We start from the raw sequence: 24,543 nt of genomic DNA on the forward strand, positions 1-24,543 counted from the left end.
ACAAGTCAACCAGAAACAATAAGACACTTACTTTCACCACTTAATTTCTCCTTACTCTCCACTGGCCCTGCAACCTCCAACTTCACTCTCTTCTTGGAACTGACCACCATCTCCACCTCACTATCACCCATCACACTCTGAGACTTGAACTTCTGTTTTTGGCTCTGTTTCACCAAAACCACCACTCTCCTCTTCTCCTCTTGCACTCTCTTTCTCCTCTCCAGAGTTCTCTTAGATTCTTCTGACTTATCATCCTCCTTGGTTTCCTTGTCTTGCTTATCATCAGACTCCAGAGGCATATGGCCAGTCATCCTCTTGAAGCAAAGACTGAGGCTAAGACCAAACTATTCTGCCAGCACTTGATACAGATGAAAATCAATAGCCTCCATGGAGGTCATTTGCAACCTGCTCTCCATTACCAACTCTTCTGGTGGCACACCTCTGGTTTCCACCTCTCTTGCTGTGGCCTCTACAGCCTCTCTCTCCTCAGCCTCCCTTCAAGCTGCCTCTCTCAATGTCTCCTCTGCCTTCTTCACCTGCCTCTCTACTGCCTGCCAGACCTCCTCTCTCTTCTTCTCCAACCTCTCTTGCTGCTTCTTTCTCGATGTCTCTCAGACCATATAGTCTATCCAGACCTTCTCCTCTCTCTCTCACTCCCTTTTCCACTCTAAGTGGATTTCCACAGCCTCCATGTACTCTTCCTCTACAGTTTACTATTCCAGACAGAATAATTTCTTGGCCTCTTTAGGGCCATCAAGAGTGAGCTCCCTCATCAAAGGCTCAGGAGTTTATAAGCAATGATACATAGCAAGAGGCAACATAGTTGGAAAAGTCTAAGCAATGATAGTGGTATCTGATCAAGTTGCAAAATTTCCTATAGTCACTAACAATTTTCCATATAGCCCCACCAGCTATTGGGATCTGTGCTCTTGAGGGCAAGAATGCTAATAGGAGAATACTGTTATGCACATGCTACTGGCCTCCATGTCACCTCAACCAACCACAGATTCAATCACCAAAACCCACTGGACTCTGCTCACTTTCTATTATCTATGAATTTTATTTTCACTATTATTATTTTACATCTATATTTCACATTGTAATATCTAGACTCTAAACTTGGTAGCAAATATTGACATCAGAACCCAATGGAACCAACTTGGAATTAGCTACAATTAGTATATAAGCCATGTAGAATTATTGTAACTACTCAGTTTGAATATCAACTTGGATAGCCATCTACACTTTGTACTCACTTCAACTTCTTCTTTCTCATCCATGGGATTCTGCTCTGAAGGATACTCCTCTTCACTTCTCTAACAGAACTCTATTCCATCCATCCAAATCCTTAGGCCCTGACTCAAGGGTGACATTGCCAATAGCTTCATTGATACCTATGCACTCTGCTGGTCTTCACATGTGCACTCAAACCCACTTAATTGTTATATTCCTAACACACACTTATTATATGTAAGAAAAGAGAAGCAAAAAGCTTCAAGCTAATTGTTAAGCCCAAGTGACATATGATCTAAATATGTGATAAACAGATGCTGTATCATCTTTGTACAGTCATGTCTGAGTTCACTATATGTGTTTATATGGCTTTATGTCTCAAAGCTGTTACAAGTTAGACTTGAGATAGAATAGTAGATGAATAAACTTTAGCTTGAAGCTGAGATTATATCAGCAAGAGTTATTCTACTTATATACAGTTCATCCATAGTGATATAAATATTACTATCTATTGTGTCTTTTTATGGTCATTGTGCTCTTTGTCCTTGAGCATCATTACTGTCTACAAAAGTCTTATTATGCATTGCTGAGCAATGTTGTCATATCAAAAGACAATGACTGATTGGCTTGTTGTGATGACTAAGTCAGTCCCACAGTCCTAAGTGCTGGTCTAAGCACTCTGACTAAGCATAAATAGAGGTTAATATGAGGAAAAGATAGAAAAATCATAACAAAAACAATCTCTATGTTGCTCTTATCTTATATAATCATAGCTACTAATACTGAAGATCAAAGGTCAACACTTATCATCTTTTGACCTTCAACTTCAGACCTAGCTTTTTCTGCTGTGCTATATAATCTGCTCTCAACAGATTATGGGCCTCATATCTTACTAAGTCAAGTAAAATTTTTGTTCTCTTTTGCTAACTATTCATTAGATGTTAAAGTCTCACTCACTTTCTCAAGAGACATCACTATCTATTTGGAAGTTGCATCTATCTATCATGAGCCTCTATACACTTTCTAACACTAATGGTCTCTTTTTTTCTCTCACTATGATGAATGACTCAGATATCATCAATACTATCAAATATGACTTTCCCAATCTCTATGCTGGCAATTAGAACCACTTTGCACTCTCATTTGAGGCCTACATATGTATCAAGAGGCTATTTGGCCACTTTGATGGCACTGAGGAGCTACTAAAGCAAGTCAACCTTAGTAAACCCACAAAGCTCAAAAAGAAGGAGACAAAAGCTTACCTTCAGGCTTATTTATCTGCAGCAGGATACTTTTGACTTTGCATTGATGAATCACAGCACACTCATATCAGTTTTCTTATGAGTAAGCCCACAGCTATGTGATTGAAACTGAAAGACATTCACCAACAGCAAAAATTGAGCACCTATTTTAATGTCTATAATGTCTTATTTAGCATTCAGAAGGACAACAAAGAGTCTCTCTCTACTCTTGTTGAATGTGTCTTACAGGCTATACAAAACATCAAAGCACTCCACTCTGAAAAGTTCACTATCAATCAACTTGATGAAGAGCTCTAATCTATGACTCTCATCTATGCTCTCCTATCTGATTATGACAATTTTATATTATCAGTCCTTTTTCTCTATTCTCTCAGTCTTGACAAACTTGTTGCCATCTTCCACACTAAAGAGATGCAGCACTGCTCTCATAACACCACTTCAGCAATATTGTTTAAAGTGAATGCTGTCAGAGTCTAAGCCACTTATATAGCATCATCTGATATCATCTGCAGCTGATGCACCAACTCTAGACATACTGAGGAGAAGTGTTTCAGCAAAAAGAAAGCCAAGGAGTGAGCTATGCAGTATGCCCAAGAATATCAGAATATAAAATCAGACAAGAAGGCAGGAGAGACAAAGACAGAGAAGTCAAATATTGCAAAAGAGACTGCTAGCTAAGTGAGTATTAATCTCTTATTCTCAGCATCATTTAACTGGAATATGGATACAGATGCTTCATCTCATATGAGCTATCATTGAGATTGGTTTCATGTCTGGACACTATATGTGATTCTAATTCAGTAAGTGGACAATTCAATCATTTATTCAGCAGATATAAGGACAGTTGTGTTTGAGTCTAAAGAGAGGAGTGAAGAGGTCTGTGAGGCTGTCAAGTTCCAGAATGTACTGTATGTATCTGATTTTTGCAATAACTTGCTTTCACCCTTCTATTTTATATGTCATAAAAGATATGAGATTAACATAGCCAGATCATCTATTCAGTTTTTTCAAAACAAAGTGCTTCATTTCTCAGCCACTGTCAATGATAACAATGTTGAATACCTTAATAGCACTACTCATATTACAAGGCCAGTAACCTCAAATGCTGTGAGCACCTGTTCACTTGATCTGACTTTATAGCATTAATGAACCTGTCACAAAAGTATAAACATTGTCTGAGACATGTATGAGAACCAGCTTGTCTTAAATATGAAGATGAACAATATACAATTCAGTCCTGACTCAATTTGTAAACTCTACCTTATGGATAAGTACAGGTGACATAATATTCCTCAAGAGCCCTCACTCCTTCTAATATATTCTCTCACGATTGTATTCTCTGATCTTAAAGGATCCATGCCAGTTGCTACACCAAAAGGTTACCACTACTGGATCACATTTATATGTGGTGCTCTGCATTTTTGAGCTGTTGTCTTGCTAAAGCATAAGAGTGATGCTCTAGCTGAATTTAAACACTACAAAGTCTATGCTAAAAATTTTTATAGCCTGAAGATTCTAAAGAAGTAAGATAATAGTGGAGGAGAGTATATAAGTCATGAATTTGATCAGTTATGCATAGATGAAGGGATATCAAGATGCTATACTGAGTCTGATGAGCCTCATCAAAATAGAATTGCAGAACATGCAAATCATAATATTGCTGAAGGAGCTATTACCATGCTTTATGAAGCTCATCTCTCTCTCTTCTTCTGGGGACTAGCAGTGCTTGTATTTGTATATATATGCAACTGTTGCTCTACAGTACCATTTTTTAAAATAAGACCATACATTGGCTGGCACAAGAAGAAATCTGACATCTCTAACTTGCATGTCTTCAGCTGCTTAGCTTATATCCATGTCAAAAAGAACAAGCAACAAAGCCTTCAGCCACACACCACCAAATATATATTTGTTGGATATCCATCAGATACAAAGACATAGAAGTGCTGAAACCCTGTAACCAAGAAGTTCATCATATCAAGCCATGTTGTTTTTGACAAGCAAGTATTTTCAGGAAATACAAAAACTCTTATCAACCTCTTTTGTGATCTATTTTCTTCACTCTCAAATCTGTCAGATTCTCCTATGCTGTCTGATCAAGGGGAAGACCTCAATAATGATGATCTTCCACTGCTAAAAAATCTTCCAGCACTGAATCTCTTATCTCCTCTAAGTCCATCACCTCCAGTATCACTTCTTTCTCATAATATTATAACCCCTTCTGGCTCACCATTTGATGGATCTCTCTCAGATCTAACTCTATCACTATCACCACCACCTTTAACAGACCTAGGCAAATATAAATACAGAATATGTGATAATAGCTTATATGATCCTGGCTCTGATTATGACTATGGAATATGCTAAAATGTCCACAATGATGATCATGTGAGAGATGCAGAGGATTAAGCACACACAGCCTTTATGAAAGACAAAACTATTCTTGAAGGCATAGCTTTCTCCAGCCAGACAATAGAGCATTTGACAATAGAGGAAAGACTGAAAGTTGCATTTGAGAGCATGACAAAAACAGCTTACAAGGCATTCACATATGATAGTGAATCTAAATCCTTCTATGAAGCTATGAAATGTCCTCCAGAGAAAGCTGCTATACAAGAGATACAGGCACTTGTTGAAAATGGCATCTTTGAGTCAGTGAAATGCCCTTCAAATCAAAAGGCAGTTGGGAGTTGCTGAGTATTCAAAGTGAAATGCAATGCTGATAAATCAATTGAGTGCTACAAAGCAAGGCTTGTTGCAAAGAGATACTCATAATGACCTGGCTTTAATTACACTGAAACCTTCTCTCCAACACTAAAATGGGCTGTCCTATGAGCTGTCCTGGCACTTGGTGCCCTTAAGGATTTAGAGCTATAGAGTGTCAATATCTCATCAGCATTTTTCAATAGTGAGCTGACAGAAGAGGTGTATATGAAGCAGCCAGAAGATTTTGAGAAGAAAGGAATGAAATAGGTCTGATGCCTCTTCAAGTCTCTATATGGACTAAAGCAAGCTGGAAGAGAATAGCACAAAAAGCTACATGCAACATTGACTAATGCCATAGGTTTTGAATAGGTAAAATGCAAGCATAGTGTCTGGGTTTATAAGAGGGATAGTGAATATATCATTATTTCAGTCTTCATTGATGACATGACCATTGCCACAAAGATATCAGATGGTGTTGCAAAAGTCATTAATAATCTCAAGAAGCACTTCAAGCTTCAGAATTTGGGTCCAACATCTTACCTCCTTGATGTCAAGATCAAGCTGACTAAGCCAACCAAACTCTCTCTCTCTTCCAGTGCCAATACATCTTAGATATTCTGCAACATACAGGAATAGCTGACTGTAACTCTGTTCTGACACCTTTGAATCCAAACATAAAACTTACAGCAGATCAGTCTCCCAAAACATCAGAAAAATATGAGACAATGTGGACAATCTCATGTCTGAATGTGCTTGGCTCTATAGCCTACCTTGCTATTGCTACCAGGCCTGATATTGCTTATTCTATGAGTGTGCTCTCATAATTCAGCAAAAACCCTGGCACAGCCCACTGAGAAGCTCTCAAACAGCTTCTATACTATCTGAAGGGCACAGTTGACTATCATATTGTCTACTCTCCTGACTCTGAGTCAGATTCACCAGTCTTCAACTTCAAGACTTATTGCAATGCAGATCATGGGGGTGACAAAGATAGTGAGCATTCCACAAGTGGCTTTATTATCAAAATGGAGACTGGAGCTATTAGCTGGATGAGTCATCTTCAGGTATTTATGACACTCTCAACAACAGAGACAGAATATGTTTCAGCTGTGTCTGCTGGTCAGAAAATCCTTTAGCTTTGCAACTTGTTCACAGAATTTCACTATTCATTCACCAATGCCTCAGTTCTCTATATTGACAATGAGTCTGCTCTATCAGTTGCTTGAAACCCTGAATATCATAGCCAGATTAAACATCTTGACCTTTGATTCTATTAGCTGTGCAATGAAGTTGAGAAGAGGTGCATCCATATAATCCATTTATGAACTGACAATATGCCAGCCAATGTCTTAACAAAGAGATTGGGAAGAGAGAAGCTCAGACACATAATTACCTCACTCAGACTCATCTCAATACCTCTATAGACATATTCAGTTGAGAGAGTGTGTTGAAGTAGAACAACCTCTATATCACTCTTATCTTGTATAATTATAGCTATCAATACTGAAGATCAAAGATCAACACTTATCAGCTTTTGACCTTTGACTTTAGATCTGGCTTTCTCTGCTATGCTACACAATCTGCTCCCAACAAAAACCAGGATAATTGAAAGCCTTTCTATAACCAAATGCTTTCAGCTGCTCCTTTATGCTGAAATTAAAGCTTTATCCAGAAAATTAAAAAGTAAATTAGATAATTCACTTGTACAGATGCTCTATTTATTTTCAGCTTCTCAAGTTCTGCTTGATGCTCACCTTTCATCTTTTGACATCATGCATTACCAATGGATTCAAACTATATTTGAATATAGTTATCCAAAGATGAACTAAAAAGTGAAGAATACATATCCTGGTCACTTCTTCAACATATCTTTGCCTTTCTTGACAGTATGCCTCTTTTATTTCTTGTAGAAGAAAGAGAAACTGGGTCTCAATGGCCTTGAATTCTTCTTATAGACATGAGAGAGATAAGCATTCTACCTGAGCTGATGATGAATTTAACATCTATTTTCTTGGTAAGCAAAGATATAAAACTTACTCAGCAATACTTTAGTAGGTAAGAGCATGATGATCAAGGACAACACATCCTCATTGTCAGCTATCTCTGGAGTGTGACATAATGCTACATAGTTTCATGAATACAATGGCCAAAAGAGATGAGCTGGATACTTCACTGTTTGCTGACACATTTTGAGTGTATCTATGTTTGAAATACAAAATCAATGTGGCATATGCTCCTACAACAAAACTGGTAACATGTTGAGTAAACTATGGCTACTTAGGGAAAGCCAAACCTATGTGGCATGTATTCATGAACAATAGATTCACCTATGCTAGCTCTGAGAAACCTGATATTGAGAACAGACAGTCTATCATTCTATGAGTGGCCTTCCAGATAGTCATTGATGATTGACTCATAAATATCAAGCAAAGATCCTTTGAGGATTATGCAAGCTGCAGAATGTCTTATAGGCTGAGAAAACTCAAAATCTATAAGTGAACAAATTAAATGCCTAATGAAAGTGCTGTGCAGAATAAAGACTTCAAGCCATATCTCAACAGGCATGAATAAAATCCCTTGGAGTCTTTCTATATGAGTACATCTTGGCATCATCACTGAAAGCTGCTATAGATTGTCAGAGAGGAATGGCAGAGTATTTAAGCACATGCTGCTGTTAGATGCTTAATGGCACATGTTCAGATGCAACATGAGACAGCTATAAAGCTTGCTGAGTCTTTATTTTGGAAACTCAGAACTTTCTCCTGGTCATGGACCTCTGTGCCATGCCATTCAAGCCCTCTGGGGCATCAGAGTGACCTAGATCTGATGGTCTCTTGGTGATGTTCTGATCATAGTAAATAAGACAGTTATGCATCTTCAATATCCAACTTTCAAATGGATGCATCCCATCCAGTCCTAAGCAGCCAGTTCATGAGTCCCAATGAGAACAACTCTGCAGTCAGCTGCCATCATTGTACATGTCAACCACAAGCTCTTCAGTCAAACTCTGATAGCCTTCCACCTTAAGCTTTCACAAAAAGTATCACATGCATTGAAGTCTTCAACATAGATATGCAGCACAGACAATTTTTTCACCAGAGCTTCAATGTATACCTTTCAAAGCTGAAAGCAAGATCAGCATGGACATTATCACTGCCAGCATGCAGCACTTATGCTGGCTATCACAAGTTGGCTATGTGTAGGAAAGTGAATGAAAACTTGATTTCTACAATGGCAGTGGAACTTAGAACAATGGCACCATGAGAGTACAGGACAAGATGAATTTGTTATTTGAGAGTAAGACACATGGAAAGAAAGAGAGCTGCAATGTTGGTATATATTGTCATAGGAAATCAGCATTTGTGGTGACTTGGTGACTTTAGGGTCAGTTGCCAACCAGCTGATCTGGAATCTTTGGTCCTGAACCCTGACAGAATGCTGTTTGTTGGCCTGTTCTCATCTTGTAGTAATAAAGGAAAAATAACAGATATCTGGTAGAATAAATTCAGGAACATCAGTAAACTGAATCTGAATCTGATGGACTCAGTTGTACTGCTCCCTGTCTTAAGTATTAGTGAATGAGCAGCACTGAATGGACTCAGGTTACTCATAGCACTGGGAGTCTGTTCATTCTGTATTAGCTTATGATAATGCTAATCTTAAAGAAGACTTGCACACAATATTTCATCAAGAGTGAGACGAGTATGGTCAATTTTGCTATGTTTATCATCAATGCATGGACATATCACAGGGTGTTGAGACACTGAGATTGCACACACTCGGGATATCTCACAAAATAAAAAAGACGTGGCGTGCAAGAAGTTGTTGGTGGTGAAAAACAAAAGGATGTGTCAAGTATTTTCTGTGAGGAACAGGCCAAAAAGGAAGGCGAATCACCGGCAGAAGATAATTTATGCTATCACACTTTCAACTTTACTGTATGACAAAGATATTCAACTGCAAGGACAAGAACATATTGACAAGAGTAAACAAGCGTAGAAATTATGTATGAGGCGCGATGGGGGGATTAGAACGATCACAAGAACCATTACGATGAACCATAGTGACTGCCTCCAGTTCATGGGCGTCTCGCAGGTGAAGAAAGACGCGTTCGTCTTAGGCGCGGACGAGGCTAAACTGGGCTGTCCTCACCCCTTGAATAGACATAGGCAAGGAAGGACCCAGGATGATGGTGCTGTATAGATGAGGAACCTAGTTGATAGGATAATGATCCATGCGCAGAGCGAATAGCGTCCTTGATGGCGTTTGTGGTCTGAGCGATTGCGATAATCTCCTTCACGCCCGTGTAATTTAGAAGACTCTAAATGTGACAATGAGTTATAAGGAAACGACGGCGACGAAGTAGTAGCTTAACGGCTCGCGTAGCTGCTCGCGGGCCATTGTAGCATTCTGATGATACTGCGATCAAAGTAGAGTCGGTTGACATAGAAAACGATGACTCAATCGTCGAATATTAAGTGGTCACGGTTTCCACCTTGACCATAACGGCAATGTGGGGATATTCTGGCTCGGCAGTAGACGACGCGCGGAATGTAACAAGAGCGAAGACGTCCTATAACATAAGTCAGATGAAGTGGTGGCCACACACGCAAAGCAATTACCTTTACGAACTCCAAGACGGATAGTAACATTGAAGTCGCGATGTCAAAGAGATAACCGGTAGTTTGGATAAATTGCTTGATGAGAGGGAGATTCATGGCTGAAGTTTCCTTGCATTGTCCGCGAGCCGACAGATATGTTCGTCCAGTCGTTTGCATTCTCGGCACACTTTTGAGGTCAATCGACAACAAGAAGTTGTGTTGTGGGTCTATATGGTGACCCCCAAGAGAAAAAAAGGCAAAGAGAGGCAAATGTAAGACAGAAATAGGGGCTAACTATCAATGAAACGAAACGATAACACTGCCCTGGAACTCCGCACTGCAGGAAAAAGCAAAGAAGTTTCCAAGTGGTAATTTAGGTGCATGCTGGAAACTGGAGTTTTGAGTGACACAGATGACATAGCGTGGCGCCGATCAGCCAAGTTAGATTTGCGCGGGCTAATCAACGCTACTCTGCAGCTTATTAGCGGAGGGATCAGACAGAGTCATTTTACTGGTGCGAATCAGTGCAAATTAGATATAACTTAAATACAACTCGACCTGTATATTCGGTACGGCTGAAAAGCAAATCCTGGTGTCGAAGGTTATCGTTCCATCCTTGACTCATCCGGGCTCTTAATCATAGACAATGAAGTGCACGGAGACTTCACACCCAACCACCCAGCTAATTCGCAGCTGATTAGAAGCCAATTCACGGGCTGATGACTGAGACGTGGACGCCGCTTTGTGCCGTCTCTTGATACTCGGATATCAGGGCGGTTTTTTCAAGAGGTTCCGTCCCTCTGAAGTTTACTAAAGTGAAGCTCAGCATGACCCGAGTCAAAAAAAAAAAAATAATTCGGTACTTCCGAGTTCATCGAGGTAAACGAAAATCGATGGCTCTCGAGCTGTTATCTGCTAGAGGCAATCTAGTCTACATCCATCGAACGGTATTTCTTCATGCGGTACGTTAAGTCAAGTTTACGAGACTAGCAATCCAGAAAATTTTGTTAATTGACGGTCAATTTGGTCAAGGACTGCAGATTTTATAACTGGGATCGTCTGCCAATAGTGTACCGTCTCACATCATTCTTACTGATCTTGTAAATGAGGAAAATTCGCGTACCATTAGAGAAGGGACTAGAGGTAAATCTCAATGAGGTATTTTCAATCGAGGTGGAGGCGAAGCAAGCCCATGGAGATAACTAAATCGACTATGACTGGCTTACGTAATGATGAAATTTGATAGTAGATGGAAGGAAAGCAGCGAATACAAAGAGACGGACGAGGGCAAAATCGAGTCGGGTTCGGGTCCGAAGACTCTTGCCTTACTACCATTATGTTCCATCTGGATTCCAACCGAGCCCCAAAATGCCAGCAATTTACACTCAAGATGCCACTGGAAAAAGGTCTCAAATTCACACGCTATGGCCGTCGAAAAGGAAAACAAATCAAATGACAATGGTGTTTATTTGAACAATGCACACCTTTAAAATGTCGCCCAACGCCTCCCCCTCATAATTTACCGCCATGTCCACCTCCTGCGTATGCAGCATCTGCCTCTCCGATTTTATCGACCCCGTTTGCACGCCCTGTGGTACGCTGCTTCTCCCAGAATGATTCTTATTCTGACTCTGACTATCGGTGGCAGGCCATGTCTACTGCTCGAAATGCATCGCAGAAGCCACTAGCTTCCAGCAGAACGAAGGATCCATCACAGCACCGTGTCCAACCTGTCGCAAATCGTTCTCTATCACTGACAACCCTGTCCGTTCCCTGGCCCTTGTCAATAAGCTTAAAACTCACCAAACATCTAGCTCTCCCGTGACTCTCGTGAATACTTTGGCTACCCGCTCCGGAGGCTCTACGTGAGTGGACTACGGGTCAACTTTGAGGGCAAGGTGAAGAGGCTGGAAGAGCGCATCGCGACTTTGGAGCAGGAGAACCAACGGCTGCGAATGCTACCAAGATATATGCAACAGAAAGACGGGGATCGCTCCGTGCCATGGCTGGTTCGTACCCCGCGTAAGGGCGCAGGATTCGCTTCATGGCAGCTGCAAAAGCATAATAGGTCACGCATGTGGTGGCTAGCGAATGGATTTATGTGAGTTTCCCGGCCCTAAAGCTGAAATCATACTCATGCTGCTGTAGATTTGGATTGATGCTGTCGGCAGGGTCTGTTGCAGGTCTCGCCTTGTACGACGCTTTTGGTGGGTACACTCGTTGGGTATTGGATTCTTTGATTTCTGTTTGAGCTTGTATTCGCATTGTTATAGCATCTAAAATTACATGGAAAACCAGGAAGTAAAAGCTGAGATATATTTGCAGCAGTCCGAATAATGTCCATAGAGCTTCTTATCGTGAGTCAAAGGGTAGTTTGAAAAAAGTGAATGGATTCGAGTTACAGCGTAAGGTGTCTGGACGTCGCGATAGACAGTAGTTTTTCAGCCAGCATTCTAGAACAGCATTGGACAAAGATAAGGGTTGTGATGAAGAGCTGTTGTCAGGCCGCCTGCGCTTTGAGGAAGGCAACGAAATCCACACACGCATGATATCATCACACACATACATGTCTTTTTCCTCCAACTGCCTCATTTTCTGCAGGTCATCCTTCTCCTTCATACGCGCGGCCATGAGAATACCGTTGTCTCGCTCGAGGGCGGCGTTATGTGCCTTCAGCGCATCAAGTCGTTGTTTGAACGATTCTGGCTCGATGAAGACGCGTCGGATGCTTGGAATGATGTAACAACGGAATTACTTGGGGAGGGATTCGAGCTAGAAGAGGGAAATAAGAAAAGAGGACAATGGCAGACGAGAGTAAGTAGCGCACCTCTGGTAGGACTAATGATTGAACAAGCAACGGGAAAACAGAAAGCAAGAGAGAAAGTCTCACCAATTGGAAACTCAGTCGGGCAAGTAGGACACGAAGCAGTGAATCCGTTGGGGTTACTCGACAAGATATGGTCGGATACACATTTCAGGCAGTAAACATGTCCTAAAGACAAGTATTCAGCAATATTTCGTATCTGCAGCTTGCTGATACTGACCGCAGGGTATCGAGGCTGGTCGGCATAACCGCAGAGACAATATGGCACACTGAGTAAACACGGTGGAAACTTGGAAGGGTACGGACCACAAATGATTGACGCGTCGCGCGTATACTACATCATCGTCACGGATGCCACCTTATTGCGAATTCGGCTGATAACGTGAACGGTGACGCGTTTCCCGAAATCTAGCAATGACTGGACTCTGAACGCCCTAAGAAACGATATCATAAGTGGCATTACACGAGTACGGGCCGCCTGGCACTCACCACAAACAGTGCAGACTGAATTCCTGAGATGGCCGAGGCATTAGTGCACTGGGGAGCCTGTACCCACATCTAACCTGAGCAGTTTGAAAACGCGTTCATTGCCTAAACGCAGCGCGTATAACGGACACTGGCTTTTGTGACTATGTATGTATGCAGGAAGGACCGTCTGTTGGACAACTAGTTATAAAATGTGGACAGCACCTCAAACGCAGAGCAGAACAGCTTCAAGACTTGAGAAGACAAGTCATAGGACCGAGGCTAGAAGTATTTCTTGTGACAGCAAGCACAGTAGATGAATTTGGGGCAGAAACCAATGAAGGCGGCGTGGAAAACAGACCAGCTTCAGTCTCACCCAGATTGCAATCTTGCAATAGAGCAGCCATCTCGGATGCGCTTGGCACGATCTCTTACGTTCGGGACCAAGGGGCATCTCTGGCGACCCACTGGATATCTCTCTCCAGAACCTCCATGGCTATGCCCAACGACGCTTTCGCCTTGTCAAGCTTTTTTCTGGTCTTACATCAGTTATAGATGATCTTTCAACAGCAAGGGACATACCTCTCGCACCTTTACTCTTAAGTCATAGATAGAGGCTTGCGCCTTCGTAAGCGTACAATCAGCGGAAAGTTGCCGATTTTCGTCCGAGCAGATTTGCTTCAATCTCTCCACCTCAGCGCATTTTCCTTGTAATTGCTTGTGATCGGACTCGAGATTTGCATTCCTCTCCAAGTTTTTGATGCGATTGATAAGCTCCAGCTTCTCAGAGTCGTCCGTAGTTATGAACACGTTCCTAATGGGATCGACAACGAACGGGTGGAACTTCTCCGGCAAGTATCGAAGCTACAAATCAGTGTTTAGCGATGAGCAGTGGCGAGATTTGGGATGGCTGCAGGTCAAATTAACATCACCGTGGAAAAGGAATAAAAAAAAAGACGAACCAATGGGAAATTTCGCTCGGAAAAATGGACATGTAGCCTTGAATCCATCACCGGCGCTATTTCCCCTCCCTGCAATAAACTTGTTTAGACAGTCGGAGCAAAAGAGGTGTATTGAGAGACTGCATCGTTAATCACATTAAGATGGTGGAGTGACTGGTGAAATACTGACCACATGGAATAGAGACGGGATTCGTAAAATCGGAGAGGCATATAACACACTGGGGACTCATACTGGTGGAGTAGAGATACGAGAGGCTGAAGGAATCTCGCTGCTGGATTTCATTACACTCTAATAGTGGCGTCAGACAAAGAACTGTCATATACATCCCAGAAGTGCCAGCACATCTTTGTTTCTTTCTTTTCAAGCTATTGCATGCACCGCCACAGCAACAATGGACATCTGCACACAGTTGGGGTCCATCAGTCTGAAGATGGACGATACGACCACACGAAGCATACTTACAAATCATTTCCCTTGCTTCACGGACATTGATAACGGCGAGAAAAGGCCAAGCTAGCAGGGATCTTTGTTCTGTTGAGGTTCGTCATTTCTTTCTATAACAGTTTGAATGGCATCAAGGACCTGAAAATTGAACATTGAGCCATCGGAGCATAACAAGACTTCGATTTGCGAAACTTAATGTACCTCTTGGATCGGTCGTTCCAGTCGAAGCCATCGTGAGTTGCAGCCGATGCTCAGGGTGACCGGCTCAAATCCGCGGTACTGTAGTAAAAGTCTGTATAGATAATGTTTATAGTACAATATGTACCTAGTACAGTCCGAGAGCCATCGAGACTAGGTGCTGATTACAACTGCTGTAAGTATGAAATATTGATACACAAGCAAAGCCAGCTTCAACATATATGGGCACGGCTTCACCACCTGAATACTATAGGCCAAGTTCCTTGCCACCCCATTGGTAACTTATCCTCAGCGGATCTTCGGCTAGATGAGACTCATCACCATCTGGGTCTTCTTCAAATACACGGCGTAGCGTCCGCATCGGTACTCCCAGATGTCGTTGTAGAAGTGAAACGACATGTACTGGATTAATGATCATGTTCGTGCCTCCCTGGCTGCTGGGCTCGACTACCAGCACAGCGTATGTCTGAGAGAGCACCGAAGCTTCTTCATATATGGTCATCGACGTGTAACTGGTAGGCATCATCTCAATTACCACCGTTCCTCTCGCAGCCCAGCGGTGGTGGTACATCGCTCCACCATGAGGACCAATTACTGCCATGACGTTCTCGTTGCACCATTTAAAGAACTTTGGAACGTTATCGAGCATGCCCTCTGAAAAGATGACGACTTCTTCGTCTTTCCCTCGTTCTGCGAGATAGGCTTCGATGGCACTGAGAAGTTCCGGCTCATTGAGGACTCTGCGTCCTCTGTTCCGCATGTGGATACCACGTTCAGATCGCGACATATACAAGATCTGCTTTAAAGATGAGACCGAATTCAAGGACCGATAAAATCACGCACCTTGTTCCTTGTAGGAGAGGGCTTCATATAATCTATTCCAAATGCCTCTAACGTTTTCAATGACAGCCATGGATGAACCAACACGGTTCGACACGAAAAGATCATTCTGTTGGCGAGGATGTCCTTTCTGGCTCGATACAGGACGTGTTCATCATCAAAGCCAAGTCCTTTCCAGAGCTGCTTGACGAAACCGTTTCCCTGTCGACCGGTGATAACATATGGGGTCTCGGGACCGTAGGTGAGATGAGAACCTTGTGCGATGATATGCGTTATATGATCAAGATGATGCTGGAATGCGAAGGATTCGGGTGATAGTGCAACCAGAGCGGTACCGTAGATACTCGGAGGTTTAGGTCGAGCCAGGACTTCACTCGCATCAAACGGTTGGATGCCTTCGGACGAGCCTAGTTTGGCCATACATGCATCGTCAGACCAGCGGTCGTACGATTTTGGAGATAGATATGTGACATTTTCAAAGACCTATTTGCATCGTGCTCAAAAGACTGTTCATAAAAGAAAGAAAATTGCAACACGCACAAAATTCTGCCCAGACTGTCCTTTGTACACTAGCCAATCATTGGCTTGTAGTACCCCACGTTCTTTAATGCTCATCGCAGCCTTCCGCCACTGTGCGCGATGTTCCGACGTCGCGAAATAGGGTTGTCGTATCTCGAATGCCGGATACAACAATTCCTCCGCATATAATACTTGTTTCGGCAGTCTTTGCGCTACACATGGTGCATAGTAAGGAGGCAGACCGAAAGTGCAATTGCTCAAGCTGAATGGGGCCCAATATGCGCTCGGTCTTGATGTGGTGCCATTATAAATAGACAGCTGGAAATATTCGGCGAGATTGTGAGATTCCTGGCCTGCAGTGTACACATATTTTGGAGGTAACTTGGTCTGGTTGGGAATGAGAAAATCGTGAAAGGTGATGTAAAGTGTTACGGACAGCATTACAAGGAGCATGAATGCTGTTCGCCGTATGGCGCGAAAAGCCATTTTGCGGCAACAAACAAAGTGAAGGGCAATGAGCGCATTGCGCAGCAACATGAATGATTTCCCACGACGACCACGACGATGACCACCTCGGCCGGACCGGCGAGCCTGCACTTACGCTTTTCTGTTTATACCACCATCGTCAGCGCTATGGCTAATTTGACACACATCTAAAAATGTAGTAATGACTGGACAGTGACTCTGAACGAACTCGCTGCATACGACTCCACGTCGTGCCTCAAAGCAAACGCTATTTCTTCAGTTTACTTCTGACTTGTTCACTTGTCGGTTTCATGACCACCAAACGTCGACAACAAGCACCACACGAAGTCCTCGATACAGCTTTTGGATCCCAAGGCGGGCCAGTATTCAGCAGTCAATAATTTTGATAAGATCTTTTACATCGGCTTCAGGAGGAACAACTTTTCTAGTACAGACCATTATGGACGACAGCGAAAATTTTATTCTCTGCGCAGAGTTCGTTGGATTTCAAGACCTCGGGCCTCAAATGCAGGTATGTTCTCATGTTCACACTCGATACTGTGCTGACTTAGGACCCCAAGTTCTCTAGTACTACTGGTGCAGCCTTGCTCGAGGGAGGAGTGGAGGGTTACCAGCGTAGTCCTTTTGGCACCCCGGAATCTCGCTGCGGTAGTCGCCTCCTGATTCTTAATGACTCCGAGGATGGTTTCGGCTGGAGCTAAACACCCAGGATTCTTGCGTCCGAATCACAATATTCTCTTCCACTCCCTCCCTTCCGTCAGACACAAAAATCATTCAGATACGACTATGCATGAGTTGGCCATTGTGTAGCCCTATCATTCACACAAAGATCCTTCTAAAGTACTTCTTCAACCCGTCCATTCCCCGTACGAGCCCGCCAACCATCCCATCAGGGCGAACAATAACGACCTTGGTGACCTTCTCCGCCATATTATAATGTTTATACGCATACCCATCACCATCCGCCAATACGTAGTCAGCGGAAATGACGCCCGTCGGGTTCTGGGAAAGAATGACTACGGACTTGACAGCACCGGTGGGATAACTCTTCAGAGCCTCCACAACTGCGATGTTATCGTCAGAGAAGAAGAGCACTGTGTGGTACGATGAGCCAAAAATGTCAAAAAGAGATGTCTTGCGTGTGGGGTCCTTAACGAAAGTGAGACCAGGTGCGTCGGGGGCTCTGTCACCACCCCGGACAGTACCATCGTTGCCTGAACGATACGGGTCGAAGATCTCTTCGCCATGAACCGGGGTTTCGTCGACAATGATGGGACTACCGCGGTAGTTAATTCCGAATTGACGAAGCTCGTAGCCTCTGGCCCAACCTGCTTGGGTGCCTCCGGGGGTAAAAGTTTTCATATGGAGCTCAGAGGTCTTATCAAGCATTGCTGCGATGATAGGGATGCGTTCTTGGGAATAACTGTCCAGGAGGCTCTGAGGAGCCAAATTTTTCTGAACCAGAGCGAGCTTCCAAGCCAAGTTGATCTATGGCCACGTCAGGAACCTTTCATGTATATTAACTATTTGCCTCACTCACAGCGTCTTGGATACCCGAGTTGAGTCCCTGACCACCAGTAGGGCTGTGAACGTGGGCGGAATCTTGTCGCGAATTAAGATAAGAGTACTTACTCACGTTGAAAAGAAAGCTTACCTCCGGCAACAAAAGCCCGTCCGGAACCGAAGCTGTTCACCATTCGAACGTTAGGCCTGAAGGTGGAGTGTTAATTAATGTTTACAATAGCAGAAGAATACTCACTGGAAGGTGGAGGCCCAGATGAGGTCGCCAAACTCGATATCGGTGCGACCACTGATTCCATAAAAAGCCTTGATAAATTCCTCCCGGCTGGATGTTGCTTTTGCGGCATCCAAATCACAACCCATAAAAAACAAAGTATACTTGTCCTCGTCTCTGGTCCCAAAATGTACGACAGTTACACTATGAAGTGGCTCAGAATTGAGTTGCCAGATAATTCAACGTGCAGATACGTACCTCTTTGTCGCTGCTTCGCCCCATAAATGCCATAGCTTCGAATAAGAACCTCAATTTCCGAAGGAAAAATCTGACATGAAACGCACGTCTTTGTCCAGCAACCGCTCTTTAATATAAATATCACCCACGATCATATTATCTCCCTTCCGCGTCTCTCCAAGGAACGTCAAGCCCAGCGTTTTACGGACGACGCTATGTGAGCCCTCGGCACCTATGATCCATTGACTCTGAATGGACTCTTCAAACCGTTGCCCATCACGAGTCCTTACAACGCGAGAGACGACTCCATCAGGGAGCTGTTCAAAAGACACGAGCTCAGTGCCCAACTCGACCGTGATACCATACTTAGCCAAGTGCTTGCGGAGAATATCTTCCTGTAGGTCTTGGCCTACCATTATAGGGTTGATCTGAAAGCCCCAGAGAATCAATAACAGAGTTGAGATTCTTTTAAAAGTCACCTACATAAGGTCGGTCGGGGGTGTTCTCCATGTAGGCTATCACCTCAGTGGTCTTCGTCTCACCCCCCGGAAGATAATGGATCATTGGCGAACAGAATCCACCTTTCTTCAGAATATCAGGAAGAACACCAAGGATCTTGAATAGCTCAAGGGTCCTGGACTACGTTGTGACTTAGATGAGGTACTATCAATGAACTTGGATGAAATTAGAACCTGGATGCCAGCGCCCCTCTGGCCGACCTGATATGTGGACGCTTTGTCTATGATTCGAACAGAGACACCATTCTGGCGCAAAGCAATAGCCAAGGAAAGACCTGAGGGTCCAGCACCGACCTAAGCAAGTGACGGTAAGATAAATCCAAATGTACAGGAAGAATAGCCACGTACAATGAGAACAGACGCGTTCATGGTTATGATGATTGTAGAAAATATGTGAGAGTATGTTAGAGCCGAGAGTAGAGCGGTCTTCTTTTTTGTAGTCCTGCATGGGTAGCTAAAAGTACCGACAGACTTGTCGGGACACAGTAGCTCACGTTATCATATGCATCTTATCAGATAATGATTATCTTTGGTCTTATCAAATGACGGGGACCAACGGCAAGTCAGGCACTCATCAGTGTCGGCGCTCAAAGCCGACATCAGGTTCCTGATTAAACTTTGAAGGAAAAGTGTCAGTATGTACTCAGCTTGAGATTCTGTTCGCAAATCCGACATCTAAGATTCAAGATCTAAATTCGCACTGTCAAATCCAGTGGAGGAGGCTTAGAAAAGACTTGAACTCTCACGGGACATGATGGTGACAAAAGAATTTATGTCTTCATCGGTGACGATAACTCTCCGGGGACTGTCAGCAATCATAGATTTGTACTTTGTCAGCACCAAGTTTTGGCTTACAAGTTACAGTCATCACTAACAAGCCGAAGACCACGAAGATTCGTGTCTTCGTCACGATGATCAACCTGACTATGACACGGGTTGTAGGCTTGTCATCACCAATGCATAATGACAACATGGATCGCAGGAGACTGACCCACTAACAGGCAAGTTGTGCTGTTGTCATCGTTCAAGGTCCTTCTGATCCCTTCGGCAGCTGCCGGGGCCAAAGTTTAAAGGTGAGTGCGGAAAGCACGCCGAAATATCGTGGTACACGTTCCCTATATCCAATTGCAAGGCAATTTCATTGTACAAAGGCACATTACTGGATACTGACAAGGCGCAATCCGAAGTCAGCCGTGACATCGATGGTGCTAGATCGCAAGTTATTCACTACAACAGGAGAGGAGGACAGGTCCTCAGGAGACTCAACAAGGGAAAACGCACATAGATCCAGAATATTTTTTCGCACTAGTCGAAGTGGGCGGTACGCAGGTGGTCTTCTGGCTAGGCTTCTGCAGGATGGTTATTTCGTCTATGTTCCAGTCGATTGGCGAGGCTAGGAGCAGCCGTAGTCGATCTCTGATGTTCTTCTACTTTTGCCAGGTTTCGGAACATCCGTGAGCGTGAAGAGGAGCGTCTACCAAGGTGGTTATTATCGTCTAGGTTGCCAGTGCCATCAGATCTACAGCCTTTGACATCAGTAGTAACGAGGGTCCTAAAGCTCACTCAAACCACAGGTCTAACAATGTAATATGAGAGGTAACAACACACAGCGTGTCGTCAAAAGCTCTATTGTGCTTCATATGCTTGTCTTTGTGGTACACCATTTCGGAAAAGGCGACTCTAATTTTTTGGTCTTGTTTCTTCTCCGCCTCTAATCGGTCGTGGAGCTGAGAGAGAGCAAGCGAATGGACTTTTGACTGTTCTTTGAGGCGCCTTCGATCCAGTGTGATACGATCTTTCGCGGGCTTCAATTCCTGCTTCAGGTTATCAACCTCTGGATATGGGGACGTGTTCAGAAATCGGACGTGGTGGCTATTAGGGAAGATGAACTGGCGGAGGGAACGAGGTAGATGTCCGGGCTTTGGAAAATGAAATATCAGACATGTTATTGACAGGGAGGTGCAAGAAAACTGTAATGCAGCCTAAGATCACTGACAGACTGAAGGACTAACCTATCGGAAACTTTACTCTGCAAGCGGCACAAGACGCTTGAAATGCATTAGACCGTGCATATCCGGCATAGAATGTGCCCTACAGTATCGTCAGTTGCAGGAATCAACCTCAAACACTACCCAAGTACCGCAGGGAGTAGAAACGGGGCTGTCGCATTGAGACAAATATGTCATGCATGACTAACATCTAACAAAGGCAAAAGGTTTCGCAAAAGGTCTGATGGTAAATGGGAGAAGGGAAGAGGTACCGGGTATTTCCGTCATCCCGGACCGATCATTTGGTCCTTCGCTAGTCTCGTAAACCAGACTCAACGATCCGTATGAAGATAAGTCGTTCAATGGATGTAGTTGCCTGTGTTCTCACTAATCGTGTTGAAGTGGAAAAGAAAATTCGCTGTTGCGCATCAATCCTTGAGGTCTTACGACGGTCAAACGTCGGCGCGAAATATATGTAAGGACTCGATTATTTGGTGAAATAAGTGTGTAATGTACAGGAGACACTCAGGTAGTCAAGATTTGAACCCCTTTGGCCTTCTTTCCAACCTTCGCAATCTTCTTCGTAGTCTTCGTCTTTGGTATGGATACAGACATCTTCGTCTTCTTCGACGCAACCAAGATGGTCTCCTGGGACGTTGCTACTGCCTCTTCGACAATGGTCCCGATACGCTTCAACTGAGCGGATGCCTTCCGAGGGAAGAAAGCCTGCGACGAAGGGGTGAACGGAGTGATGACAGGAGGGGAGGCAGTTTAGAATGACGATGACATCCGTCGCACGAGCGGCCTCATCTCAGCCTTGGCAGTATGAGCGACACGCCTGATTTCCTTCTTCATGTGGCTAGGCGCAGTGGGGAAGCGTTCTATAAATCATTCATGAGTGAAACGGTCTGGCAATGATGGAAAAATGACTTACTCTTAGCGCCCGCTTTCGTGTGTTCCGCAATGACATTGTCACATTCTGACAACGTTTCAACCAAAATAGAGCTGGATGATGTGAAGCATACCTGTGATGAGGACGGAGCCACCATCGTTGAGTATCGAGATATGGAAGGTGTCATTGACTGACACGCTTAGAATAATAACAGAGCGATGATGCTCTATGAATGCAATCAGCATGAGTGTGACGAGAACCTCTAGAGAGAAACATACCTTGATGACACGAAATACGGCCTATGCCTGGAACAATTGGGTGTTGGTGTTGTTAATCACGTTTAGTAGGGAAAATTTCAAGGATAGCGGGAGTATTTATTCGCTAAGAACGGGGGTGATCGAGGTGAGTATAGGAGAAGTGGCCCGTATTGTGAGACACCCCACCCATGAACTCGGAGAACAGAATCTCTAACCCTAGCGGACCTGAGTTGCGTGGATATATCCTTCAAATATCCGTTGTGACCTAGTGAGTTAGTAAAGTCGCTTTGTGGGACATGTGCGGGTATATACATACATCTAGAGATAGACGCGGAGGCATCTCTCGACGCGAATAGGAGCTAGTCTTTCTGAAGCTATCCAGTGGCAGTCCTCTAAAATTGAAACGGTGGTGCATACACAGCCATACCTTCTGGAAGGGAGAAGGGCATCATTGCAGGGCCACAGTTTGCCAATGAAATCGTCGACTGCTTCCTGTAACGCCCGAAAGAAGTTTCAGAAAGTAGCTTATATGGTGAGACAGCTTACCTCCGAGTTCAGCGAACATTCTTTATTTCTACGGACTCAAGCACTTTTCTTCGAATACTTGTCGCATTCTCTGGCAAGTATTACGAAGCGAATTCGAGCTGAAACGTGTAGTCACGTTGTGGGTCCATGTATATGCAAAAATAGATCCACGGAGGCAATTTTTGACAGCGATCAGGGCCTTGTTTTCCCGCGCCGAAACTGAAATTGAAACGACAATGGGCTCATTATGTTTGAAGGGGCACAGAAAGCACAGCCACAGATTTGGTTTCACTCAGGAGTCCCTTTGAGTCTGAGTGCAACCACGGGCCGCAGCGTTGGCCTTCTCGTCTTCTCTTATTATTCCCTCGTAGATAGGTTACACTCGGACCATCAGTATTCAGTATATATACGCGTACTCACTACATGATAGAGCATTCTTGTATTCCCCTTCCAATCCAGTATCTCCCCTCTGCGTTCATCGCCGTCCGAACACCTACATATGTGAAACGACCGTAAAGATGAATGTTGGACTAGATGGTGAAGTCATTCAGAATCGGATTCAAGGAAAGCCCAGGCATCATGGTTGTCTCGGTTTCTGGAAGTATTTTGAGATGGGTGTGGTGCAGCATTGATTGGAATCCTGGGAAATTTTGTTCTCCCTTTCCGAATCTGCAGCGCTGCAGGACTTGGGATTGCGATGGGTAAATGAACCGTCCGAGATTGCCTCCGTTCGAATCCGATGGCAGGGAGAGAAGATGGAAGATTAGGCTGTGGTGGCGACAGGTCATCATTTACATGCGTATCCAAGTTGCTGTTACGTTCTCGCCGGACACGTTTGACGCTACGACATGGGAGTGAATGGGTGAGACGCTCTTGAGCAGGAGAATCTCCTTCGTTTCCATCGGAGCTACCGTCCTCGAATCGCACGCGCTTGATGCCAATAGTCGCAGGAGAGGAAGAAGCCGACGACAGGGACGACCTATTTTTCACAGTTGTTAATAAAAATGGGAGACAAGAAGCAGCCAACACCGTACCTTGCCAAATTCGCTTCCCTACGTGCTTCTTCCAGCAGCTCACGCGTATGTGTCGTCTCCTCCTTCGCTGTCTTCCTCTCCGCCTCTAGCAACCTCTTTACTCTTTGCAACTCGATTGTTGCACCCCGCTCTCCCCTGGCATGAGCCGCAGATTCAGCCATATACCTTTCGCACGACTCCATAAGGTCCCGATTGTCTCGCTCGAGAGTGGCGTTGCGCGCTTCCGACACTTCGAGCTTATGTTTGAGCTCTTCATAGGACTCGGAGGGATTTGGCTCAATGAAGACGCGCCGTATACTCGGAGTTATGTAGCGGTGGAACTGTTTGGAGAGGGAGTGAAGCTACAGGATGGATAACTATTAAACGAGAAGTGACGAAGCCGGAGCAGACACACCTCTGGCATGACTGGAATAGCAAGGTTAGAAGTAAACAAAATGGAGCAGTTGCAGATATCATACCGATCGTAAACTTGGTTCTGCATGTAGGGCACTTGGCCGTGAATCCGTCCCTGCTACTGGTCGAAATACAGTCATGTAGGCATTGCATGCAGTAGACGTGTCCTGAGGGCAAAATGAATATTTCGCGTTTGCAAATTGCTATAACTGACCACAGGGAATAGAGACCGGCTCCTTATAGTCACAGAGGCAAATCGTGCACTGGCCTGACATGGTGGTGGCGGGAAGAGGAAGAGGATGTAAGAGGAACAAGAGAAGAAAAACAAACAAGGAATCGTCCAAACGCTATTCTAGCACGTGACCGATGCGACGCGTCAATACTTCTTCCGAACCGTCGCGTTCTCTTTGATCACATTCTTTC

The 24,543-nt window shown here is 44.0% G+C and overlaps 7 protein-coding genes across 7 annotated transcripts; 1 reads left to right on the plus strand and 6 right to left on the minus strand.

Annotated features, from left to right (window-relative positions):
* Positions 1-9,333: 9,333 nt before the first annotated feature.
* BT62DRAFT_1007479 (uncharacterized protein) lies at positions 9,334-9,979 on the minus strand (the record flags this gene model as incomplete). The annotated part of the gene is made up of 4 exons (XM_043177346.1): positions 9,334-9,522; positions 9,552-9,620; positions 9,688-9,774; positions 9,824-9,979. The coding sequence occupies 4 exons, from the start codon at positions 9,977-9,979 to the stop codon at positions 9,334-9,336; spliced, it is 501 nt and encodes a 166-aa protein (XP_043038596.1).
* Positions 9,980-11,616: 1,637 nt separating this feature from the next.
* Positions 11,617-12,009, minus strand: BT62DRAFT_209728 (uncharacterized protein). The gene is made up of 2 exons (XM_043180064.1): positions 11,937-12,009; positions 11,617-11,886 (listed from the first exon to the last, which is right to left on the minus strand). The coding sequence occupies exon 2, from the start codon at positions 11,877-11,879 to the stop codon at positions 11,664-11,666; it is 216 nt and encodes a 71-aa protein (XP_043038597.1). The 5' UTR covers positions 11,880-11,886; positions 11,937-12,009; the 3' UTR covers positions 11,617-11,663.
* Positions 12,010-13,522: 1,513 nt separating this feature from the next.
* BT62DRAFT_920843 (uncharacterized protein) lies at positions 13,523-14,730 on the minus strand (the record flags this gene model as incomplete). Its single annotated transcript, XM_043184254.1, has 6 exons — positions 13,523-13,630; positions 13,674-13,955; positions 14,054-14,122; positions 14,273-14,322; positions 14,517-14,585; positions 14,700-14,730. The coding sequence occupies 6 exons, from the start codon at positions 14,728-14,730 to the stop codon at positions 13,523-13,525; spliced, it is 609 nt and encodes a 202-aa protein (XP_043038598.1).
* A 51-nt stretch (positions 14,731-14,781) lies between these two features.
* BT62DRAFT_951443 (uncharacterized protein) lies at positions 14,782-16,579 on the minus strand. The gene is made up of 3 exons (XM_043188185.1): positions 16,077-16,579; positions 15,540-16,019; positions 14,782-15,492 (listed from the first exon to the last, which is right to left on the minus strand). The coding sequence occupies exons 1-3, from the start codon at positions 16,539-16,541 to the stop codon at positions 14,944-14,946; spliced, it is 1,494 nt and encodes a 497-aa protein (XP_043038599.1). The 5' UTR covers positions 16,542-16,579; the 3' UTR covers positions 14,782-14,943.
* A 133-nt stretch (positions 16,580-16,712) lies between these two features.
* On the plus strand, positions 16,713-17,301 carry BT62DRAFT_210025 (uncharacterized protein). Its single transcript, XM_043180065.1, has 3 exons — positions 16,713-16,899; positions 16,952-17,048; positions 17,102-17,301. The coding sequence occupies exons 1-3, from the start codon at positions 16,832-16,834 to the stop codon at positions 17,240-17,242; spliced, it is 306 nt and encodes a 101-aa protein (XP_043038600.1). The 5' UTR covers positions 16,713-16,831; the 3' UTR covers positions 17,243-17,301.
* A 59-nt stretch (positions 17,302-17,360) lies between these two features.
* BT62DRAFT_920845 (uncharacterized protein) lies at positions 17,361-19,400 on the minus strand (the record flags this gene model as incomplete). Its single annotated transcript, XM_043184255.1, has 9 exons — positions 17,361-18,029; positions 18,082-18,143; positions 18,196-18,251; positions 18,301-18,480; positions 18,535-18,569; positions 18,621-18,941; positions 18,997-19,152; positions 19,206-19,325; positions 19,380-19,400. The coding sequence occupies 9 exons, from the start codon at positions 19,398-19,400 to the stop codon at positions 17,361-17,363; spliced, it is 1,620 nt and encodes a 539-aa protein (XP_043038601.1).
* Positions 19,401-23,672: 4,272 nt separating this feature from the next.
* BT62DRAFT_898526 (uncharacterized protein) lies at positions 23,673-24,395 on the minus strand (the record flags this gene model as incomplete). The annotated part of the gene is made up of 4 exons (XM_043183339.1): positions 23,673-24,068; positions 24,122-24,132; positions 24,186-24,287; positions 24,335-24,395. The coding sequence occupies 4 exons, from the start codon at positions 24,393-24,395 to the stop codon at positions 23,673-23,675; spliced, it is 570 nt and encodes a 189-aa protein (XP_043038602.1).
* Positions 24,396-24,543: the final 148 nt, after the last annotated feature.

This window comes from Guyanagaster necrorhizus (assembly GCF_019112545.1).
Source record: "Guyanagaster necrorhizus MCA 3950 unplaced genomic scaffold BT62scaffold_16, whole genome shotgun sequence".
Classification (NCBI taxonomy): Eukaryota; Fungi; Basidiomycota; class Agaricomycetes; order Agaricales; family Physalacriaceae; genus Guyanagaster; species Guyanagaster necrorhizus.